Raw genomic sequence first — 24202 nt, forward strand, 5'->3', positions numbered from 1 at the left:
TTAGTAGCCCTCTTTACCACTTTGACTGGTGGGGTTGTTCCACAGAATAGAGATTAATATTGCACAATAAAGAAATAGTTTATTTTTAAACTTTTTGTTAGAGCCATTAGTTTCTCATTTATGTACTTTTCTTATGTATTAATCTGAGTTACTAGCTACAATTTGTTGTAGAGTAGCTGTGTAATGACATTAAAGGCTCTACTACTAATTGGTCTCTTTTGTGTCCCATCAATGTAGTCACTCTGAATACATTGCAAAGGTGTAATTATGACCGTAGAATCGCTCATTTTGATAATAAAAAGTCTTTACTTCTGTAAGCATTAATGCGATTCTGGATTGATGGAAAATGTAACTTGTTTTAAATTAGTCTTAAGAGACTTTTGTTAATCCTTGTTACTATAAAATATTAAATGAGGCCATTTGTTAACTGTGATGGTTTTTTTTTTAATAAAAAGACTTTTTTTAATTGCCATTTTACTTTCTATTGTTTGTCAAACAAATATGCCAGGAGTATTATTCTGGGGTTTGACTGGCAGTTTTCTCTGCATCTCATTAAACTAAACATGAAAGCCAATTAAAACTTCATTCGTAGCTGCAGCAGCTCCTTTCACATGAGCCTCGTCTTTCAGTCCTATATCAGTTTGTGTGTGTGTGTAGGCAAGCTGACACCACAATCTCAGTCATTATGGTGTGTTTGGGTTATGCCGGCGCACTCACGCCACATGAGGGTGAGGGTGTCTGCGAGCGATGCGGGGACGCACTGTGTTATCTCCCGCTGATGTCTGAGGGCGGGGGCTGCTGGTGAGAAGAGGACTGACAGGAAAAACGGTCGTTTGTTCCCGCACAGCTCAAAACTGCTGCATCTGCCCTTTAAAAAGGGAAACCCTGTTTCTGCTTCATGGAGCCGCACAGAAAGAGAAGTTTCAGCTGATTATTGTCAGTCCAGAACTTTTTTTGCTTATTGCTGACGTGATGGAAAAATAGTTTGGATTTCTGAAGCAGAACACATTAATCATTGTCCAATAGCTACTGTGCTGTTGCCCATTAAAAGGAAAATGATTAAAGCCTCTTGTTATCTTTGCCAAGCAGAGGAAATTAATTTCACAGTAGAGAATATCAGTAAAAAGATAATCTGAAAAATATGACTTTTTTTTCTTTTTTTTAAATGAAGCTGTGTCTTTTTCAACAAAGCAGACAAGAAGAAATAAATCGATCTTTTAATCACTCTTCTCTGGCGTCCCTGTTGGGAAAATACATAAGGCCTTCATCCAAAAACAGATAAACACAAAACTATCTCTCTGAATCCAAAATGAAATTAGAGAGGCAGAATGGTCAATTCTGGCTCTGGATTTTGCATCACAATCATTTATTTGCTGTTTTTTGTTGCTTATTTAAATAAAATCCACACTTTTGCAGTGTTATCATTAAAATTGGTTGTAAATAAAAAGATATAACATTGGTCGTTCATCATGTCTGTTTAAAAAAAAACAAGCATGGGTAAAAATGCAGAACATCCCTGCAGATGAGTCAAATATAAAACAGCTGAAAACTCAGGTAGCGGTTAACCTGAAACACGTTGCCCGCTCTGCACTCGGCCCAAAACAAGACGAATCATCCTTAAGGATGTCGATTAACCAATCAGCATCTTTCAGAAACATCCTGGTGTTCATGAGATCCTCTATAAAACTAATCAGCCATCAGAGTTCAGGATGAAAACAATAATAAAAGCAACCGTTCCTATTTTATAGTGCAAACACTAAAGAGGTCTTCCGAGGAAAGTGCAGGCTCACATCTCCTCAAAAATTCATAAACCATAAATAGTTCAGCAGAGTAGTCCAGTGATGTCAAGTGCCTTGAAAAACTGTCACACAACAATGACTTGTTCACATTTTGTCACATTACAACCAGACTTCAATGCATTTACAGGCCAAAAACTTTACAGTATGGGGGAAAAAATCCTCAAATATATAGCTGAAAAGTGTGGAGTGCATTTGTTTTCTTCTCTTTTATCCATCCACCTAAACTAAACTAAGAACAGTAATCAGATAAGCAGCATAAATAACTGGAGGGACTGGAGAGATTCACAACTCTGTCAACAGGACAACTATCATGCACTCCAAAAATCTGGACTTAATGGAAGACCAACAAGAAGAAAGTCATTGAGAGAAAGCCACAAGTAGTTCTATTTGAAGTAACAGCAAACCTATAGAAGAAGGTTGTCAAATAACATTGGACCAAAGTTAAACTTTCTGGCCTTCATACAAAGCTCAACGTGTGGACGAAAGCCAAGACTGTGACTCTCCTGGTACAAACCATCTTCACAGAGAAACATGGTTGTGGCAGCATCATGCTGTGGAGATGCTTTTCTGCAGCAGAGACAGGGACGCTGGTCAACACTGAAGGAAAACCTGTTGGAAGCTGTAAAATGCTGCAGGCCGTGGTGGAGGTTCACCTTCTGGCCAAATTGCAGCCAAAGCTACACTGAAAGGGTTTAGATTAAATTCATCTGTATGAGTGTTAGACTGGCCTAGTCAAAGTTCAGACCTAATTCCAATGCAATACAGAAGAAGGATGATCATTGATTTTAAGTCTCTTCGTGTGCAAAGGTGCCACACAACCTAAATCGACAAATATCTGTGGTAAAGATAAAAGCTTCAATAGAGTTCAGAGATTTCTTCCCCTTCACGCGTTAATCAATCATAGCATGGAATCTCAGCAAAACACACTGAATTTTATGTTTGTAACGTGACAAAACAGGTGAAAGTTGAAGGGGTTTGAGTAGATTTGCAAGGCACTGTATACCTGAACGTTTTGTAGCAACAACACATATGTGGCCAAAGGAAAATGTACCACATCCCCATCCTGACCCGCTAAGTCAGGATCTCATTCGAGTTCAAGCAGAAAGCTGGGAAAATGACCTCTACCACTTGCAAAACTAAAGCGAGTTCCTCAACGTTTTCAATCTGCAGGAGATGCTCCTACTTCTCCGGTCTGCCTTTATTCATTTTCACTTTCTCCTGAAAGTCACTATGTTTCTGCCGCAGGATTTCTGTCTGCTTCTTGAAACCGTTGACCCTGGAAGAGAGCAGGCCGGAGAATCAGCCTCCAGCGCCAGACACTCGATGCTCAGAAGGCAGTGCGCTCACCTGGCTCTCTCTTTGGCTTCGTTGTAGATTTCTGTGATGGCTCTATCTTTCTCGTCCATAAAACTATTGTGAACATCTTCCAGTTTCCTGAAAAAGTTGGAGAAACAACTGCTCACTGTTTGCTTGACCTGAGACCCCCCTGAGTTTATGAGTTTGTTCAGCTGTTATAACAGCTGCTCAGATTCACAAAGAAGTGAATCTCAGCAAACACAAGAGGCACAGAGTCATTGTGTGGAAACAAATACGAGGAAATGAGTGGCGAGGCTGTGCCAGAGCACACGGCATGCAGAAAAACACCCCACTTAACCGTGCAATAAAAAAAAGGTTTTTCAGATGATTTTTTAATAGAGAGGCTTGAATATTTCAGCATGAGGTACGGAGATAGTTACCTAAAGAAGACCGCATGCGCTCCGACGCTGAGTACCATCGTGATGACACAGTAAATTACCAGCCTGAAGTTCCTCTTACTCTTCTGCTTCCTCTCCTCTGCAGTCGCCTCTGGAGACTGGGCATGACGAAACTGCTCCCAGTAACGAACATTGTCGTCAGTAGTCGTGCTGGGAGAAGGAGAGAAGAGAAATAAATTGGTGATGATCAGAAGTGACACTAACAGACCGAATAGAGGCAATCAGAGGGGGTAACAGAGCTGAAATGCACATAAAGCTCAACAACTTTCCGTTTTCTCTACCGACAAAAATCACCTGTGAGGTTGATGTTTATTTTTTTTTAAATGTTAGAGCATAAAAAATGCTTTTTCTGTTGGCTTTAAAGCACTACATTTGTGCTAAAATCAATGCCATGGCTTATTAGGTCAGGCGTACTTTCTATATTTGCTCACAGAACTCAAGGGAGCCTACGAGAACTAAATACATCAAGTCTCAGTTCATCCTACGATGCAGTTACTCCACTTAATATCACTAGCGTTTAACAGAGGCCTTCTGATAATTATATATGTCCAATCGATAATTAACAGTGAATATGAGCTGATTTTGTTGAACATTAAACCCACCTGGAGAGTTTGTTGCTAACTCCTCACATCCCCAGTTAAAGATTCCGTAGCATTTAATGAACTCCACCTTTATGTTTGTGATGGTAGGAAAGAGAAGGCGTTTTAATGTTGGCACATACCTCAAGTAGGATCTAAAAGTTACTATGCCCAGAAGATGCCACTCTTTGCTGTGTTTTTCTAAAGAGCAACACATTTATCTGTTAAAGAGGAGCTTCGATGTTTCTGATGCAGCTAAAGTCCAACAGTCTCCCCATGACACAAAAAACATTTTTCAAGACGCCAACTGACTGTTAATGCTCTCCAGCGCGACACTCTGATGTACGTTGGAGACGTTTATCAACACACATCTGCCTAAATCTAATGACATGTTCTCTTGTCTTTCCTAGTTTGAGTAGTAAATATAAAGAACTCAGTGTTCTTTAAATATCAGTGTTATGTTTTATTTTTTCAATTAGGGAAACAGAGAATCACAGATTACTAATTAGAAGGTCCTGAAAACTCTGTTCAACTTTTAAAAATTAAGGTGGAAGCAATTTTTGAAAAAAATTCTTGTTGGATTCATTTTAAAGGGACTTTCCCTGAAAACTTTATAAATATACTCAGAATAAATGGTTTGATTTTTCTAAAGGTTTTCTATGTGAGATATAGCTACTGCAACAAAAGATTGGATTTTTTTTTTTAGACTTTTAAGCATCTTCACAAGTCAAATGCTGCAGCAGAGCACCGACCAATCCAGTGTGAGGCCCTACCTTCTGTACACTGTGTGACCAGATGTCGATCTGAAGGCCTGTCCCCCCTGGTATGGACGCTGGAGCCTAAAGTCATACTCCTTCCTGCTCAGCTCTTTGCTCAGCACTCTGTAGGCTTCGTTCAGCTCCACAAACTGGCTGTGCAGCTCCGGGTTTGACGGGTTGCTGTCTGGGTGCAGCTGTGGAACGCGTGAGCCAGAGTCAATGATGTGAGATACTCTGCTTGAGGGATGTTTTGCTTGCATTGGTATTCTTATAAATCCGACTGAGATTAATTTTACTTCTGGAGTGAGATGCCTCAATCCTAAATTATAGCAGAATCATGCCATAAAGCAAAATCTTTATCTTGATCACTCAGGAAACTTCTCCATAAAAACAGACAGGAAGCTCCATGTGAAAACAGTTAGCAAGCTTAGTTTATCTTAAAAAATGCCGCCCCCTTGTGGGAGGTTAAATGCAGAGTTTTATTAATGAAGTACCTTCTTTGATTTGTCAAAAAAAGCATTTTTTATTTCATCCACAGAAGCATCCGATTTGACTCCCAACAGGTCATAATAGCTTGCAGCTTTTCTGTAGGAATAAAGATAATAATGATTAAAAAAAACAAGCTGGTAGTTATACCTGAACAGATTACATAGAACACACACACAGAGTAGATACCGGTACACTTGCCTTTGTGCAGAGCTGAGAGATAGCATCCGCAGTCCACTTTTGTAGCACCAAATACAACTCTGACATAGTCGCAGCTGAACTCCCAGCTGCATGACGAAAAATATTCAACTTTGACCTGTAACAAGGACAGACATTATACCCAACTGCAATTTTAAATGAGCTTATTTCTTGTTTAATGAAGAGATAAACCTTTGAATACACAAGGCACCTATTATGACCTGGATCAAAGGCACAAATATAAGTTGTCTTGTTCTCCATATTTTGGTGCTTTAATAGATGAAAATCTTTCTTTGTAGCTAATATGATAAAGTAATGCTGAGAAAACTCAAAACCCCAGGATTCCACAGCTTGCAGAAGCAGCAATAATTCTTAATAGTTGTTTTCAGTAACACTGTCAATAATCACTTTGTTTTAGAGGAAGATTCAGTCTTTTAAGGTTTGTAGAAAATAATTTCAACACATTTCTCTCAAGGTTCAACACCAGCTCTCGAATCAAGATGAGGTCTGGATTTTTTTGTTCAGCCATTCTGCTGCATATACTTTTGCAACCCTACGCTGTGGAGCCATGTTGTTTTCAATGAGACGAGACATTTGCATTTATATTGAGGGTTTTTTGCACAGGATGGCCTTGGAATCATTTTGGTTGGATGTCCATTCCAGGAAAGATAGGAGTATGTCATTAATGCTTTCCACTTTTGAATAATTGTCATCACTGCAGAATTATGGATGTTAGATAGTTTTGAAACATGCTTATCATCCTTTCCAGATTGAATGGTGAATACATTGCTGATGCCTTTACACCTAGATGTTGTGAAAACACACACCTGTGTGCTTCCAACCAGCAATTTGTTTGACTAATTTCCAGTGTTTACCTTTCACTGTGTTTCCATTGAAGCTGTTGAGGTGAGCAGCTGGAACACATCTGTCAGCAGATGACTGAAAACAACAACAACACACACAAAAGGGTTGAGAACAATCACAAAACAGCCACAACTTGTCAGCCTTGCCACTGTATCAATAAGCGATTTCAGGAGTAACAAAGACAGTAACTGGACTGGTGTTTCCCCCTATAAATTATAAGAAATTATTCCAACTGTCAATCAAAATACAAACTGAATTGACAGGAAGAACACTTAGTTCTGCTGCAAATGCTAACCCCCGGTTTAGCGTTAAGTGTCTACCAACTCTGCTGTTGGATGGGAAAAAAATCAATCTTTGTTTCTATTATTCTGTTAGGTGTGAAATAGAATTATTAATCATTATATAAGCAAAGTTAAGAGGAGAAAAGGTGACATACCAGATGAGATCAGTTTCGTAACGCTCCAGTTTTCCAATAGATCAAGCTGCTAGCATCACAGGAACCGGAAACGAAGCTTAATTTCAAAATAAAGCAGACAGTTTACCAGCGACTGAAGTTTACACCGGAAATGGAACAAAAAGTAGAACAAAGATATTTGTAGTCACTAACGCAATTTTTTGTCACCAAAAGCAATTTATTAACAATGTAATAACCTATTTTTTTTTATAGTCAAACTGTTTATTTGTCTAAAATAATAAGTCCTGGCATTAGTATTAAATTTCTTAAAATGTTTCTCTAGGATTCTGAGATATATGTGAACATAGTTCATCTCTTTTGAAAGGAGGAAATAAATGATTTTAGAAAAATCAAAGAGGAACACAATGTGAATCTCTGTAACATTTGTTTTATTTTGTATGTTTATTTTGAAAATGACAATAAATATATCTGAGCAACTTGACGGAAAACAGAGCAACTAACTTTTCCACGATGAGCAATCCTTTATTACATTAAGTGGATACATAAATTTGATTTTGATCATAATATAATAGTGACATGCATTTCAGTTCTCATAAATAAGCGATTTGTCTCAGCAAAAATATACATCTTAATCATTCCATTACACAATCAACTGTAATTTTGCAGTTTGACCACGTGGTGGCGGTATTGAGTATATCTTTGACATCTGACGTAGTTTTGGGGAAAGGAGGAAGAAACGACCAGTGTTTTGAAAGGTGGTTCAGTCTGGAGAAGGGAAGCAGGAACAAAGCTGCCCAAGAAGGTATAACATGTTCTTAAAATAACTTTTTGGGTAAACTAGTTCATGTTTTGCATGCTAAATTAGTTAAATGACAATACTTCGTTTTATTGTTTCCAAGTTTTTCGTGCTACTTAGGATGATAATTCATTGAACTATTTGCTTAAATCCAGTGAAAGTGATATAAAACTCTAAAACACATTTTTAAACCTTCTATATCAAGTCACCATCAGCGTAAGATTGTTGTTGTGTTAAGTTTATTGGTTTGAAATATTAAAGAAGACGAATCTAACATTAAACCACGCCTCGCACCTTGCAGGTCAAAGAGTAACATGAAGTGTATCTGTGGGAGGGGTCACTGATTATACAGTCACCACCAAAAGCTGTTGGCAAACATTATCTTAACAGTTTCAGACTAATGTGATATAATCGCTAATCAAGAGATGCAGTTTTAAATGCTTTTATTTAAAACTGTAAACGTTGCAATATTGATACTTTTTGCTATATTTTGCTATAAGAATGTCATAACGTTCCAGTTTTAAGACTGGAGCGTTTCTAACTGTACATAACTGGAGCGTTTCTAACTGTACATAACTGGAGCGTTTCTAACTGTACATAACTGGAGCGTTTCTAACTGTACATAAGAGTACAGTTAGAAAACATTCATATTCGGGTCATATTTGCTAAGTGTGCAGTGATTCAAGATACAGTGACACAAACTATTGATTCGACAGGTATAGGAGTGACAGAGACAGGAAAAAGTCTCCTGAAGATGCAATATTGAATTAAACATAGATATTACGTTAGTCTCTGTTTTGTTTGTCCTTAGTGTTTCTATTTGCTTATGACAAGTGGACTAAGTCAGATGTTTTTCTCCCGCCTTTAAAATGATTTACACATAATTTTTTTTTCTTTAGGTCTAATGTCACCTGTTACCAGGATACAAAACATCATTGTCTTCATATGATGATCACGACCAGCTGAAGCGCCAGGTTGGGCTCAGAGAGAGTAGTGGACTCCAGTGATCATCCACAGTAAACATGATGGACCCTGAAGTGTCTCTTCTGCTGGACTGTGCACACTGGAGCGGGCTGCTGGAGCACCAAGTACAGGTGGAGCTTTCAGACAGGTACTCAAACCTTAACTGATTTGTAAACATAATGCTTTATTTTCTTATATTTTATATAAGAAAATTATTTTATAATGGGTCCTGGTCAGATGTTTTTAGACCAGTGAGAATTTTTTATTATTTAAATTGTTAGTATTGTTTTTAAAGTAACAGTAATTTAATTAATTTGAAAAACACTTTATTGATTCCAAAAGTAAATTAAATGTTGTTGTAACACCTATTATGAGAAGTTCATACAGAAAAATATTTTGTCTCTTAGATGAAAGTATTTTTTTTTTATAAATAAAATAGGTTTAATTTTTTCCGTCCAATTTTAAGCTTATTTTTCTCCATAAAGGTAGATTAATTTTTTTATGTGATTTATTTTACTTTGGCAAATGTGTTTTTTTCATTCCAAAGTATCTCCCAAGTATCTTTTTACCTATAAGAGTAGGATTTTTTCATAAAACTTGTTTCATTTTATTTAATAAACAATTTGTGTTTTTATATAAGATTAGTTTTTCTTAATTCTTTAAAAAAACGTTAAAAACATTTTTTATTTAATTTAAAACATATTATGTATTAAGGTTTCATCTATAAAAGCTATCTTTTTGTTAAAGAATTTACTATTATTGTTTATTTATTTATTTTTTGTTCAACGTTTGTTTAAGCAAGAAATCACCATTGAAATTAAGACTCTCTTTTACAAAGGAGGCCGGGCAAAATTTTGTTAGTTTAGCTTAAAAACAACAATAACAAGAACAACAACAACAAAAACAGCACACGAACCAGTGTTGATACATAAAAGAAAACTTTAACTTGGATCTTTAGACATTGTGTTCCCACCAGCCTGTTACTATGTCAAAGTATATTTCATTAATGAACCTATGAAAACCAAAAGCCTCTGATAACTTTTAAAGAACTGTTTAAAAACTCTTTGAGAGATTAAAGTAAACTCTGGATTATTCTTCCCTCAGATTCAACAGGCAGACAGATCCTCTTCTTGAGCAGCACATAAACCGGGTTTGGACCGAACGGCTTTCCAAGGAGCCGTGGCTTTTTAACGGAGCCAAATTCAGGCTGCATTCCTTCTGCTTGGCCTCTCCAGAGAAACTCGGCTGCTTTCAGTCTGACTGTGGAGAGCAGCAGGGCGGTGAAACAGGTCAGGACAGAGGGGACGTTAACGTTATTAACGGTTGTATACGTCAAACAGAAGATGGTGGAGGAGTCAGTCAGGTGATATCACAGCCAAAACATCACCCTGGTTCTGTTCTCACGCTGAGGCTGGGCCTCACCTGCTACAAGGACTACCTGGGAACAAACTGGTCTGGTGAAGTGGCAGAGCTCCGCCGCCGTGGGCAGGAGGAGTTTGGCGACCCTCTGGCCCTGCTGGCGCAGCCCCTGGGCGTTGGCGCCGTGTTGTGCACATGTGATGGTCAGGTGGTGTTCATCAGGAGGAGCCAGAAGGTGGCCGAGGCTGGAGGGCTGCTGGACATTCCCGGCGGCCACCCGGAGCCAAAGGTGACATTTAAAGAATAACAACGTTTAATTTAAACCGTCTGTGGTCGGTCTTCATGTGTTTGCTGTTGTCTTCAGGCAGTGTGTGAGCGTCTGGGCGAGGCGGCGGGTGAAGAGCAGATCAGTCTGGTCATGATGCAGCAGAGGCCGGACGCCGTCGTCTCGGAGCTGTTCTCCTCCATCTGCGCTGAAATCAGGGACGAGGTCACTGTTGCTTCATGTTTAAAACACTTCCATTTTAAATCAGTTTATCTTAATGTGACGGTGGCTTTTCACTGTCCTTTTCTCAGTTCAGTTCAAATGTAGGTTATACCATGTTCCAAATTATTATGAATAGTAGGTTGATGCACCGCCAGCCTCTGAAGGATCCTGCACCTTGAGGTTCCAGAGGCACCAGCAGCTTGAAATAACTGTTTGCTGCTTTGTAAGGGCATTTTAACAGCTGTTCTCTTACGCTGATGCATTTGTCTAACAGAAACCTTCCTCATTATGCCTTTATCTGTACAAACCCATCTTTGTTCTGAATCAGCCACAAATCTCTTCACAGTACGATAACGCTGCAGTTCACATTAAATAAATGTTTTCATATCTTGTCATATGGCACTACATGATCTGATGATTTTTGTCAGCAGAGATCCTTTCTCTTTCCCATACTGCTTGAAACCTGTGGCCTGCTTAATAATGTGGAACATCCTTCTTAAGTAGATTTCCTTTAATTGAGCTTACTAGACAAACTAATCAATCCAGCTCTCTGAAATTAATTATAGTGATTCAAAGAGCCCTGACACACAATACCATCTATAAATTTATTAGCGCAACAAAAAAATTAATCTCTTAAATCAATTTGCATAGTAATTTGGAACACGATGTATTAATTCAGAAGGGAGATCAGATTAAGACAATGTTTCTTAATTGAACCCGACCTGTTCTGTCTGCAGGTAAATATTCCTTTGAGCAGCCTCGGTGCTCCTGTCATGATGGGCATCGCTCTCAACCACACCAGCGCCGGACGCCCGAGCTCAGAGTTTTACATCAGGTATTATTATCCTTTCTTTATCCAGATAAAAAACTTCTTAAGGTCTTAAAGTTACAATCGAATTATAATCAAACAGAGCAGCAGAAATAACATGAACTGAAAAAGGGAAACTTTTCTCTTGTTCCATTATTGAGGCTGTTACATAATTGAACAAGCTATTCTGAGTGCAATACACATACCGACATACTCAATAAATTAGAATATGTGCTCTGTTGAGGTTCATTTATCTGATTAAAAGTACCTTTTGAAAGAAAAATAATTTAATAAAGTATTAAACATACTTTTCATAACTTTTTTGTATAAAACATGCTTTTTTTATTGATGTGACAATATTGTAATTTTAAATGTTAGGCTTTTACTAGCTGTAAGCAAAAAAAAACATAATTAATTGAAATAAAGTTTTGAAAACATCAATCTGTGTGATAGATTGATATAATTTTTCATTTAGCTGTGGAGTTCCTGAAATATACTTTTCAAAAATATTCTTATTTATTGGATTTCAGTGTATAATCCCTGGTTTCCTTACATCACTGGAGTTAGACCATTAACCACTTCTTGGAAGCAATAGATAAATCATCAATGGCTATGTACTGTTTTTTTTGTCTGTTACATAAGTTTTATAGTCTGTATTTCAGGATGCCTGGATTGCATATTTTTTCCTTTTTATTCTTGTTAAAATTAGACAAATTTCCCCCAAATCCTGGTTTCAAACACCCTCCATGTAAAGAAACGTCTTATTTAATACCCAAGAATCTAGTCTGGAGAAATAAATCACTTTTCATTAAAATTGTTTAAATCATTACAATATTTCTGACTCAAAATGAGCCACATCATTTCTGATTATCACAATGTTACTTAATCTAGATTTTGAAGTGCCATAAATTGTACATGAATGTTTTTTATTCAACATTTGGTTTTGCTTTGTCTTAAACAGCTTTAAGTCTAAAAAATAGAAAAACGTTAAGAAACTTCACAGAGCTGGAGAAGTTACTCATTTTTGACAGTCTTACAGCTGTAGAAATGTAAACAAACCCAGCTAGGATTTTTTTTTGCAGCAAGTTTAAGAGGAGGTGTTTTCTGTGATGTGAGATATCACCTGATGTCTGAAACATTTTGTAACTGAAAATCACGTGTCTGCATCCTCAGCTGCTCTCTGTCTTCTGATGAAGTCAGGACATTGTACTGGAAAGGAGGAGCAGAGGCCAACGAGTCCACAGACGTCGTCTTCCTCAGCACAACGGTCAGTTCAGCTCTGAAGTCGGAGGCGTGATTTCCAGCTTCACCATCAGATGCAGATTACAGAAGTTGTTTCTGTTGTGTGTTTTTTGCGTCGCAGGAGGTGATGCAGCTGAACAGAAGCAGCCCTCTGTGGTCGGAGATGTGTCCCTCCGCCAAAGGAGCCATGCTGCTTTATCAGATGGTGAAACCAGGAGAGCCAAGCAAACCAAACCGAGAGGAAAGATGAGCACAAAGTTACCAGTTAAATTTATTCACTTCAAGCACTCAGAGACTAGCAGTGATGTCAAAACTCTGTACTTTGTAAAATAACATGGTTAAAATATTTTCAATAAAAATCTTTTACAAAGTTTTTGACTTTGAAAACTAACCCCAGCCATCATTGATTGTACAAAACAGCGTGCATTAGTTATCACAATGCACCGTGTAAAAGTTTTAAACTATCCCTCATTTCTTTCGACTTTGCCTCCAATGAGCCATTTTTTCTTGTAACCTTTTAAGGTGGTCTGGATCAAGTTTTCTTTTGCCTCTGGCTGCTTTTTGACACAGTCCCTCTGTCTGACCATGACAACTTAGAAATTGAACTGGAAAAATGGAGGACAATTTTTTTAGAAGTGTCAAGCTAAAAAAAAAAAAAGCTACAAAATCAAAACAGATGATCTTAAAAAGGATGGAAAGAAAGCTAGCAAAGACAGGCATGCTGTGGTGGCGTAGGGCGACCCATGTTTGGAGGTCTGGAGTCGTCGACGCAGGTTCGATTCCCGGACCTGACAATATTTGCTGCATGTCTTCCCCCCCTTTCCTGTCAGCCTACTTTCATATAAGGGATACTAGAGCCCACAAAAGCCCTATTTAAGCTATTCAAGATGACAGAAATGTAACAATAGAAGAGGACCAAAATTGGCCTTCATTCTAGGTCAGCACCTTTCAGATGAGAGTGAAGTGTCAAAAACAAATGCTTAAGAGGTTACAAGAAAGTGTGTTTCTGTCTAATTTCAAATGAGGGACCTCATGACTTCTGTACGGCACTGTTGGCATTTGTTCTTCGGAGTGATCGTCATAAAAAACATCCCAGTCCACTGTGACAGTGGCCTTGTTCTTCTTGTTTCATGTTTCCTCAGGAGTAACTCGGGTAGCCGCTGAAACTTCTGCTGTAGTTGTAGTTCTGCTGCTGATAAGGCAGGTTCCACTAAAATGACCAGAAAAAGAAAGAACAATGATTATTAATCAACCCAGAGCAACAACATACACACATCTATTGAATACAACATTAAATCTATTAAATAGTTAATAAAAAATCTTCATGGAAATAGTCTAATTTGGTATTGGTTTGGTTTATAACATTAAATTAAAAAAATACATTAAATTAGATTATTTGTTGCAACAGAAAGAGATTTAGACTATATTAAGCTGAAAAAATAACTAACAAAAATCCCTCACATGTCTGGTCTCTGGCTGCTGACTCCAAGGCTGGATGTCACTTCTTGTGTTGTACCAACCTCCAAAGACAAAGGCAATATTAACCAGCAGTTTGCACCACTACTTCTAACTAAAAAATAATATTCATTGTGTCTCATGCCAACCATGAACTGCTCCCCACTGCATCCTGTTTGATGGTGGAGGACTGAGAAAGTGACGTCTTCTCTTGTTCCATCGGGGTTTCTTGTCTGGTTTGATGACAGGAGGCAGCAGTCTGTGAGCCTCCTCTTTGTACTGCATTAGGAGGATTTGTGCCTGTTCCTGTGGCAGCTCTGCGTACTGTAACTCCTCCATCAGGTCAGGCTGCGGTTCTGGAAGACTGCAGCTCACTGAAGCCAAGAAAACAAACAGAACATCAATGCTGTGTCTGAAAAGGAACAAAAAGATCACATAAAGACAATAAATACCCATCCCTGTGTGTTAGTGAAGTTGAAACATTTTTTCCCAAAAAGAAGCAAAAAAGTCAAACCTTGGAGTTTGAGTAAGGCGGTCTCAGGGATGTGCTCGCCGTCGCTTATTTGACGACGCAACAGTCGTCTTTTCCACTCGCCGGCAGACGGGAAGATCACAATCACCACCCGCCTGAAGCCTGCAAACAACTGCAGCTTGTGTCGACGTGCAGAGAAGAGGACGTTGCACTGGGAAAACACGAAAAAAAGTTGCGTTAAATTCTCTATTCACACAAACAGCAAGCTTTTATTTTAATTGGTAATTTTTTTCGGGTGAAGCTCTCAGTTACCTGGTCGAGGATGTAGTTTCCAGGCGTCTTGGCAGCGACTTTAATTAGATCAGTTAGACACTGGGAGGCCTGCTGCAGCCTGCTGTCTCTCTGACCACCACTCTGCACAAACACACACAGGTTATGACGACTCGCTGCTCAGAAGTGGATCGAGCGCTAAAAGAATTGCTAAAATGAATACTGACAAGCATACACGCGAGCAGGTCTTCTGTCCCAAGCAGTCTGTACTTCTTCTCTGGATGCTGCTTCATCAGCGTGTGAGCCCAGAAACTCTTCCCAGAGCCGGGAAGACCCACCATCATCACCACCTGCAGGATTAGACAAATGAAACCTGCAGCCTGATAGATTGAGTACATATTGAGTGCATATTTTTGCACATTGAAGCACAAATATTAGATTCTTTAAACCTGAATAGCAAGGTCCAAAACCTAACCTCAGACTGCATTTTGGATGTAGGAGCTGATGCGACGCACACCCTCTGACCAGCAGGGAGCGACGTCAGCGGTGTAAATCCCATCGGTCCAGGGTACCACTGAGGGGTTATGCGGTCCAGAAGGAATCGAACTGAACAGTTCTTAAGGAGAACATGAGGAACCAAGACTCGGCCTTGCAATAGAGAGGCACTCAGGGTGAAAGCCGCACCCAGGAAGTGACCATTTTTATGGAAAAACAGCTCAACAGCGCCATTTGCAGAGAAGGCCTATGGTTGTAGAAGCACAAACAATAAAAAAATTAGAACAACATCACTCTATCTAAAGAACATAAGGAAAGGCAACTCACAGCATAACAGCCAATGATGTCCCCCTCAGACAGAGGCTCACCGTACTCCTCTTGGGTTCCATCAGAAACCTTTTTACCGCGTCCATCATAAGCAAAAGAAAGCTTGTCCTCCCCTGAAATGAAACACATCGAGTTTCAGTTAAAGCTGTCAATAAACACAATAAACATGTTCAGAATAGAGCGATCTAATCCTCACCGAGCAGCAGAGAGGAATCGGACACAGACCAGCCCACTCTCAGTCTGTATGGATCCTTGACCTCTTGGTCAGAAGTCAGCAACTTCCTCTCCAGCCGAACCTCAAACCCCACCCGTCCCTGCCGCACCCCGTGGGTGAGCCTGCAGCCGGACCAGAGCAACGGGAACCGATCCCAGAACCGTGGCTGCCCACAGGATTCATCAGAGCTCACTTCAAAATGGAGGTGACAGCCATCTGTGGAAAGAATCAAAGTATCAGTGACGTTTCTAAAAGCTTTCCAGAAAAGGAAACTCACTTCCGAACTCTGTACTCACATGGATCTAATCTAACTTTATCTTCATCCCACTCTTCCTCATCTTTGTCCTGTTGAAGCTGTGGTGATTTGGATCTGGAAAGACAGCTACTCAATTAAAAACACTTTCTGTGAAGCGAAACCGAGTGAAATCTGATGAGTGAACTTTCCTGTTAAATGTTCAGGAGTGGCTAGAGCCTCACTTGTCCCTCATACAATCTCTTCTAAGCATTATAAATGGTAAAATTAGACGAATATGGACGGTGAGAAAAAATGAAATCAAGCAAACAATTGTAATTCTATTTCAATCATCCTATGACTTCTACAACTCAAAACAGAAACATGTAAAACTATATAAAAAATATATTTTAAAAAGTGGTTCTGTGAGTGTGTACACCCTTAAACTAAGATATTGAAAAAATATTTCCTGGCATCTGGACCAATTTTAAAATTTGAAAAAGGATTTCTCAAATCTGGACAGAATTATACTTTATGCAGCTTCTTTCAAGCAGTTTTAATGGGCAATTTTCAAATTAATGTTCATTTGTGTTTTCTTTTGCCAACTCAAAATAAAAAATGATGGAGTTTGACAAAAACCCAAGTTGTGATGAAGCAAATCAATGATAAAAGGTAACCTTCAAATATGAATCGATGAAGAATAACTTTCTAATTCATGAGAAATATTGGTTTCCATTTCTCAACAATTAAAAATAAGGAATGGAGTTTAGACACTCAAGCAGTTCTTTTCCAGAGTGTGAATTAATTCTTGTTAGTCATAAACACTTTAAATGTCACATTTACATGTTTGAATCTGGTGGTTTAAATTCAACACATGCACCAGAAAGATGCTATAGATCGATTTGAAAATAGAACAAGTTCTGGATTTATTTATTTAAATCCCCAAAACAGAGACTTATTAAATTTATCTCGTTTAGCTTTGTAGATTTTAATGTGCACTGAATTAAGGATTTACCTTTTGTATCGTATCTCCTCCTTGAACTCGTAGAAAGCTCTTCCTCTGCCCATTTCCTCACAGACAGAACCATCTGAATGTCCCAGCTGCCTCCCATCCGCCTGGCAGACAGTCTCGGCCCCTGAAAGGCGCTCGGAACCCGGTGGAACCGCTGGTGGACCGGGTTCTGGCTCAGTCTGAGTAGCAGTGTCTGTGTACTGTCTACCCCGATCTACTTCACACGGCGCAGGGACACAGTCGGCCACCGGCGGTGATGAGGACTCGGTCCGAACCTGAACCGCACCTGGTTCTGGTCCAGACAGTGTGGACGGGCTGCCCTCCAGCAGTTCTACGTGTTCTGGACTCTGTACTGACTGCGAGGCTGACCATAGTCTGTCCACCAGGTCAGCCTTCAGACCTCTACTGTCCAAACCCAGTTCGGTTAGTCTGGACCGCAGTTCGGTCACTTTTAACTTCTTAATGTCCACCAGCTTCATTCTTGGATGTGGGCTTTAAAAAAAAAAAATTTAAAAAAAGACTCAACAGAACGATAAAAACAGGAGTCTTGATTCAAAACATTGCTCTTCTTCGCCTTCTTTTTGGAGTCAATTGGCGGGCGGTTGCCCTTCTTCAAGTTGCATTACCGCCCCCTAGGGCTAAGAAGATGTAACGTTTAGGCTCATCAGTCAGTTTTTGAACAAATTTACTCGTCTTAAGAAAAACAAAAACACTGACCTAAGGTCTGTCATTGTTGGCAACAGGTAAATTACCAGCACTGGCACTTAAATATTTATGCACCTCCTAATTCAGTGGTTCTTCATACACGTTTCTTATTTTAATCATAGCCAAAACACAAGGATTGACATTTATTCTAATATCAAAAAACAAGCAAACTCCATTTTCATGCTGATCATTTTATTTTGTTGTATTTAACAAATACCTCATTGTCTGTTATTAAAACTGGCCCATGGGGCAAAAAAGGTTGTGGGCACAAAACAAAGACCTGAAAGAGTTTAAATGTTTTGGAGTCTAAAATATGAAGGATTCTTCACTTTTTCATAGACTGATTTCATTACTCTACTGATGTAGATTAATGTAGTGTAGCCATCAATTCAGTAAAAACAGACCACCATTTTGTTGCTGGACATCCTTCAGCGTCAACATACAAAAGGAAACTACAACATAAGAGCAAGAATTTTATTTAAATAAAAGGACAAATGCAAAACCATGATGAATGAGAACAGACAGAACTACAGTCAATTCCAATACAAAAACCATTTTATAAATAGCTTCATACGGCAACACCAGCTGATCTCTCTTTACTTCAGACTTCCAGCTCCACTGTTTGTGTTTCATTACAGCTGCTCTGGTCATCCACAAAAAGCAATTTAAACAGAAAACCTCAGAAAAGCCTGCAACTTTTTTTCTTTTCATCGTCATTCTCTGTATCAAAACTACCACGGATCAGCAAAGCAGATCGGAGGAGATCCAGAGAGCAGCTCCGTCCACACAAACAGCACCATCATAAAAGTCGTCACAGGAGCAGAGAGGCTCAGTGGTGCGCACACAATGGAACATTCAGGTCAGGCTCACACAGTGAGCCCTTTTCCAGGAACCTCTTGCTCACAATAAAACCATCCCAGTGCTTCATTTGAATAAAACAGAAGCTTTTTTTCATCCCTGATGAGGACACAACTGTGCAAAATGTTGGACTCCAGGAAAAATGTAAACAACCATGCTTTTTAAATAACCAAAAATTCCCATCATGATGCATTATCAGTAACATAAATAAATAAAACAAAGCACAGTAAATGTTCTGAATAACACCGATTAGATCACTGGCCTATTAAAGCATTTCTGATTAAAGAAGTCGAATCCTTTCAATTTGAGAAAAAGTCTTTTTTAGGACTGAAACCTGAAAAATTTTATTTATTTTATTAGTTGTTTCCATCAAATTTATCTCACAGCATTTTAATGTTAGACTAGAATTCCCTTCTGTTTTTGCAGTCTTTGAGCTCGTCTCCTCTACACAGCGAGTCAAAACTATACACACACCCCAGTTAAAATGCCAGGTGACTTGTCTCTTACTAAGCAGTTTTGCACAAATTTATTAGAAGAGCAAAAATATCATGCAAAGGCCTCATCAGTCAGGTGAAATGTGAAAAACGATCCACAGCACTATATAAATATATATACATTTTCACAGTAAAAACAGATAGAAACTGTTGAAGAACATAAGGGACACAGTAACGTCACAAAAACTGGTGCCGAGAGAATGACAGCAACATTGAAGGAGCTGCAGGAATCTATCAAGCATTTGTTGTGCTCTTTATGTGACAACAATGTTCTGTTTTGCACTAAAGTGTAGGGCTGCAAGACTGAAGCCTTGTATTTCAAATAAAACATACAAGAAATGACAAAAATATCCCTAAACCTTGTGAAGAAACGAGTTAATAAAAACTATTGAACTTTAGACCACAGTTAAAAAAAATAAAACATTGTGAAGCATTGTTATCAAGATGGAACTAGACTTTTTGTCCAATCATAAACTGTTTCAAACATCAATTAACTTTTTACCAAAACCCTTCCAGAGTCTGCTAGAAAGTTGAATGTGAACAGGGTTTTTATTTTTCAAGTCAAGACAACTTCATAAAAGCAAGATTAATGGTTTGGACTAACCTAGCCAAAGTAAAGATCTGACATATAAATCAAAGGGGGTTGTGAGCAACAAATTTCCTCAAATTCTAATATATTTGGAGAAGTTTTACCAGGTTGAGCAGGTAGATAACATAAAGTGAGGTGCTTTTTTTCCAGTTAAATTTTTACAAATGATTGTTTTTCAAAGACAGTTTGTAAATTATTTATCATAGCCTTTTTACACCTCACAAAAACCTGGGTTTTTAAATCAAGGGTGCTGCTGATGTTTGAGGACCACCATATATAAAAAATATGTTCTAATTAGGTAATTTACCCAATTTATCAGAAAGACTGCAAATCATTGGTTTTATAGCCAGTTAGGTTACCAGGTTAAAAAAAAACAACATGTGGCTGAACATAGATTTTCTGAAATAAACTACGTCTTACTCCAAATCACATTTTGATCCATCTTGGTAAGACTGTCACACAAATAATGTTTTTTTTTTTTTATTAAAACGCAAATCTTAAGTAAAGCTGGCAGAAAATCACCAGAAGTTTTAATGAGTAAAATGGTCCAAATATGTTTTCAAATTTTCAATTTAAGCATTTAGCTTTTCCTTTTAAGCCACAGTTCCCTTTAAACTAGATAATTCCTATGCTTTATTGTACATTTCATAATCTTGTTTAGATGGATCTCTCAGAAAAATAAAGGTAATAATGACAAACTGTATCTTTGGCATTTCCCTACTGCAGTTTCTTGATGCTTCGTCATAGATAATATAATTTAAAAAGTCAGGCTCTGCTGAATAAGATGAGGCATGTAAACAGTAAGACGTGCAAAGTGGACATTATGAGCGGTCAAAATGAACAAAATGAAGTTTAAAACTGTGACATCAAATGTGAGGAGCTGCGTCACTACCTCACTTCCTCCCTGTCAGACGCAGACGGTTGGGGTCGCAGGGGGAAGAGGAGGCGTCGGGGAGCTGCTGTCGAGGGGAGTGCATCCCAGCAGCAGCTCCTTGTCTCGGTGTAGCCAAGGCCCAGTGATGTTCTGCCTGTGGGAGTGGAAGAGCCGTAGGAAGGCCAGGATGGACTGAACCAGCCACAGGGCCGTCACAAACCACAGAGACGCCTGAAGTTGCAAACAAAGAATTACAGTGACGACTACTGGCCAAAGACATCTGAAAGTTTGGATTCACGTACTCTGCTTAAAATATTATATTGTGTGTATTATGTAGAGTTGTTTTGGTATTTCAACCATATGTGATACACCAGAGGCTTGCAGCCTACGGCTCTGAAGCCACAAGTGGCTCTTCGAACATTTCACAATGGCTCTTAACTTTGGCTAAAAATGAAAAAGAACCAGCTAATATTTTTAAATGTGAAGATAACAAAACAGATTTGCTATCTGTTTTGCAAATATGTTTATTCCTACAGTATTTGAATTGAATTGCCATCTAGGTGTATTTTTATTTTTCACACAAGTTTCCATCCCACAAAAAATAATATCCATCTTTTGGCTAATTTGTATCTTCATCTTTATTTTAATTTCTAAAAATAGAAATAAAATGGAATAGAAATAAATAAAAATAAAGTTTTTTTTTTTTTTAAGGTTGAGGGACATTTGAAGCTCTTTAGTTTCATTTGGCTGCCCTGAAAGTTAAAATGACTTTTTAAGGTTGCAAATTCCTATGCTACACCAACACACAGCAGTGAATAATTGAGTTGGGAGAAAAATGTTTCAGAGACATCCAGCTGTTTAATCTGGCAATACTTAGAAAAAGTAGGTCAAAACATTAGTTTTCCAGACCAAACAGATTTTAGTCTATTTATATTTGAGATCATCTGATCCTATGCTCAGGATCACTGTCTTCCTTTCCACTGAATCAATGAAACATCTAGATTTTTGTCTTCTATGATGACATTACAGATACTTGTCCCATTTTCTCATAGTTGCCAATCATGTGTTGCATTTATTGCTCCTCAATAGAGTCATGAAAGATTCTATCATGTTAAGCATCTTTGGTGTGTTTCAGTTTGAGCACTTACCTGAGCCAGACTGAGATCTGTGAAGAAAGTAGACGTGTCAACATCCAGGTAAAGAGGGACAGACTGGGACTCTGCACAACTGAACACAAATAGGCATTAAAGACAAGCCAAGTTATTACCGATGCTCAGAATTGTGAACACAGACCATAAAAAGTTATTTTACCCATCTGCTGTAACATTTATTACCGAGACAACTTTATCGTTTGATGTTACCTATAGGGACGCGTGTTGTCATCGGTGACCGTGTCGCACCAAGAGCTGAATCCCAGAGACAAAATGACGCTGGCCCCCGCAGATAGGAAGAGCACACAGACGCTGAGCAAGACCGTGAGGAAGGATGAGAACAGGGTACTGGGAGGAGACACACACATGGGAAATCATCAATGTAAACAGTGTTTATTGCATAAAGATAAAATGTATTATTTATGAGACAAACCAGTATTGGATTAGTTTGAGCCTGTATTTAGTTTTGCAATACTTCATTTTCCATGTTTAGACCACTTTTTACATTAAAAATTAAATATAAAGCTTACAACAAATGAAATTGTTTAACAGTAAAACATAAAATAAAATGTGCAATTATTTAAACTTGTAGATAGTTTAATACATAATTTAAAGTAGAAATCATTTAAAATGTAAATTTATATACAAAAATCTCACATAATTGTGTTTACTTTGCCATCCTTGTGGTACAAACCAGAGTAAAATAAACAGAAATATATATCTACATTTGGTAATGCATTTATAATTGACCACAAATACATTTATTTTAATTTCTTGATTCATTTAAATAACCTAGAGATCTGTTTGTGATTAATTCACTACTTCATTAACCAACATACTTGCCTCTCTAAAAAGAAATGTCTGAGTAAAAGTGGCATTAAATTATTTAACACAGGATTCAAGCGCAACAACCTTAGAATAAATACCAATTCATTCTGAAGTTGTTTTATGTAAACTGGAGAACCAATTGACATATTTGAATATGGACACATTTATTTCCACTTCTTTTTAATCACACTTGTATCTCTATATGACAAGTATTTAGTGAATTGTAACACTGTTATTTTATAATCTCAATTTAATAAGTAGTATAAATAGCAGAAGACATTTTGTAATAACACAAAACAAGCTTAAAGCTGCACTGAAAAAGATGAATAATGTTTCTAGCACTAATCTCGAGGTTAAAAATCAATATTGCATGAGTTTAGGTGAAGACTTAATTTTTCATCTAAAATAAGTGATTTCATATTCCTGATATATTTTATGAACACTTGACTATGTAAATACTATTGATTATCAGAAAAAAAATACAGTAGTACAGTTTAGAATTTTTTTTAATTAAATTTAACTTTTTTTAATTAACGAAAAATATCTTGCCATTAATTGTTTACAGTATAAATACAAATGTTTTGCTATTTTAATCATATAACTGCATATTGTTATAATGTGCCAATCAGAGGCATATTGTACTTTTGTTTATTTTGGACTGAAAATAAACACTTAAAATTTGCGCATCTAACTGAAACCCTGCTATAATAACAAACCCCGTGTTTGTGCGTGTCCGTGGACTCACTCGTCATGCCGTCCGTGCAGATAGAAGAGGCACCTCCAGCCCTGCGCAGCCCCGTAAAGCGTCGTAAAAATACCCACAAATGTGGCGAGCTGGCAGGCTTCCAGCGGGCCCCACCGCTGCACCACCAGGTGAGACATCTCCCCGGGCTGTTCCGTAAACTCTGCCCGGTCTTCTTTTCTCCAGTAGCCGGTGGAGAAGAGGGCGCAGCGGCCTTTGAAAGCCGAGCCGTTAAGAGCCATCGGGACCACCACCAGCAGTCCCGCCGCCACCGAGAGGGCGTGAGCGGCGCAGTGGATCAGCAGCAGCCGGCGGTCGAGCTCCATACCGGATGTCAAAAACACAAGTCAAAAGAAAATGGGCGTTTTTAGTGGGATAAAAGGAAAAGTCTTCTGTCAGCACATCCCGCAAGTAAAGCACTTTCTAGAGAGGAGAGGGTGGGTATTTATAGAAGTGGGGCGGGGCAGATGCTACGCAGGCCTTCACGTACCGTCAAAGAGGAAGAGGAACTACAGAGGGCTCACTCCGACTCATATTCTAGAGTCCAGATGAAAAACAGTACCAGAACATTCGATGTTATAGCATATTGCAGCAGGGAATGATAAAAAATATGATAAAGAATTCTATGCATTTTACTGGGAACAAATATGATTAACTGATAATTTATTCAGCAATTAAAAATATCGAGTGAGATTTTTATATGGGATATGTCATGTACAATTACATTGACAACGGTCATACAGCTGCAATTTCTTTTCTTTTTTTAACTTTGTATTTCATTACTTCTGTTGATGTCGCCATTCAATTATGAATTGTTAAAGTTATGTGGCTGCATAAAATAAAGGAATACACGAAGCAGTACATACCTGAACAAGAACCAAATCTGACAGATTTCTGAAGCAATATATACTGAAAGGTGAAAAACATTGTTTGCTTCCAATTACAAGTCAATAAAGAAATACATGTACAAAAAAAAT

General features: G+C 38.2%; 4 protein-coding genes across 6 annotated transcripts; 1 reads left to right on the plus strand and 3 right to left on the minus strand.

Annotated features, from left to right (window-relative positions):
- Positions 1-1203: 1203 nt before the first annotated feature.
- On the minus strand, positions 1204-6945 carry dnajc4 (DnaJ (Hsp40) homolog, subfamily C, member 4). The gene is made up of 8 exons (XM_055034734.1): positions 6874-6945; positions 6449-6512; positions 5577-5691; positions 5384-5474; positions 4905-5083; positions 3536-3703; positions 3147-3233; positions 1204-3075 (listed from the first exon to the last, which is right to left on the minus strand). Exons 3-8 carry the CDS (start codon positions 5666-5668, stop codon positions 2979-2981), a joined length of 714 nt encoding a protein of 237 aa, XP_054890709.1. The 5' UTR covers positions 5669-5691; positions 6449-6512; positions 6874-6945; the 3' UTR covers positions 1204-2978.
- A 602-nt stretch (positions 6946-7547) lies between these two features.
- On the plus strand, positions 7548-12898 carry nudt22 (nudix (nucleoside diphosphate linked moiety X)-type motif 22). Of its 2 annotated transcripts, none has more exons than XM_055034630.1 (7): positions 7548-7654; positions 8548-8759; positions 9716-10259; positions 10335-10460; positions 11195-11292; positions 12439-12532; positions 12629-12898. In XM_055034630.1, exons 2-7 carry the CDS (start codon positions 8671-8673, stop codon positions 12755-12757), a joined length of 1080 nt encoding a protein of 359 aa, XP_054890605.1. In that variant the 5' UTR covers positions 7548-7654; positions 8548-8670; the 3' UTR covers positions 12758-12898. The 2 variants fall into 2 exon arrangements, with proteins under 2 accessions (XP_054890605.1, XP_054890606.1); XM_055034631.1 differs by lacking the exon at positions 7548-7654 and adding an exon at positions 8344-8364.
- Positions 12766-17537, minus strand: si:ch211-107m4.1 (heterogeneous nuclear ribonucleoprotein U-like protein 2). Of its 2 annotated transcripts, none has more exons than XM_055034629.1 (11): positions 16988-17537; positions 16037-16110; positions 15723-15956; positions 15527-15639; positions 15180-15446; positions 14932-15054; positions 14747-14848; positions 14477-14645; positions 14112-14336; positions 13969-14027; positions 12766-13717 (listed from the first exon to the last, which is right to left on the minus strand). In XM_055034629.1, exons 1-11 carry the CDS (start codon positions 17461-17463, stop codon positions 13646-13648), a joined length of 1914 nt encoding a protein of 637 aa, XP_054890604.1. In that variant the 5' UTR covers positions 17464-17537; the 3' UTR covers positions 12766-13645. The 2 variants fall into 2 exon arrangements, with proteins under 2 accessions (XP_054890604.1, XP_054890603.1); XM_055034628.1 differs by having other exon boundaries at positions 16037-16122.
- Positions 17538-18149: 612 nt separating this feature from the next.
- zgc:153018 (Transmembrane protein 179-like) lies at positions 18150-24135 on the minus strand. Its single transcript, XM_055034700.1, has 4 exons — positions 23229-24135; positions 21866-22003; positions 21653-21731; positions 18150-20735 (listed from the first exon to the last, which is right to left on the minus strand). The coding sequence occupies exons 1-4, from the start codon at positions 23549-23551 to the stop codon at positions 20538-20540; spliced, it is 738 nt and encodes a 245-aa protein (XP_054890675.1). The 5' UTR covers positions 23552-24135; the 3' UTR covers positions 18150-20537.
- Between the last annotated feature and the right edge of the window lie 67 nt (positions 24136-24202).

The sequence above is a fragment of the Poeciliopsis prolifica genome, unplaced genomic scaffold, assembly GCF_027474105.1.
Source record: "Poeciliopsis prolifica strain line A6 unplaced genomic scaffold, Auburn_PproV2 SCAFFOLD009, whole genome shotgun sequence".
NCBI classification, from domain to species: domain Eukaryota; kingdom Metazoa; phylum Chordata; class Actinopteri; order Cyprinodontiformes; family Poeciliidae; genus Poeciliopsis; species Poeciliopsis prolifica.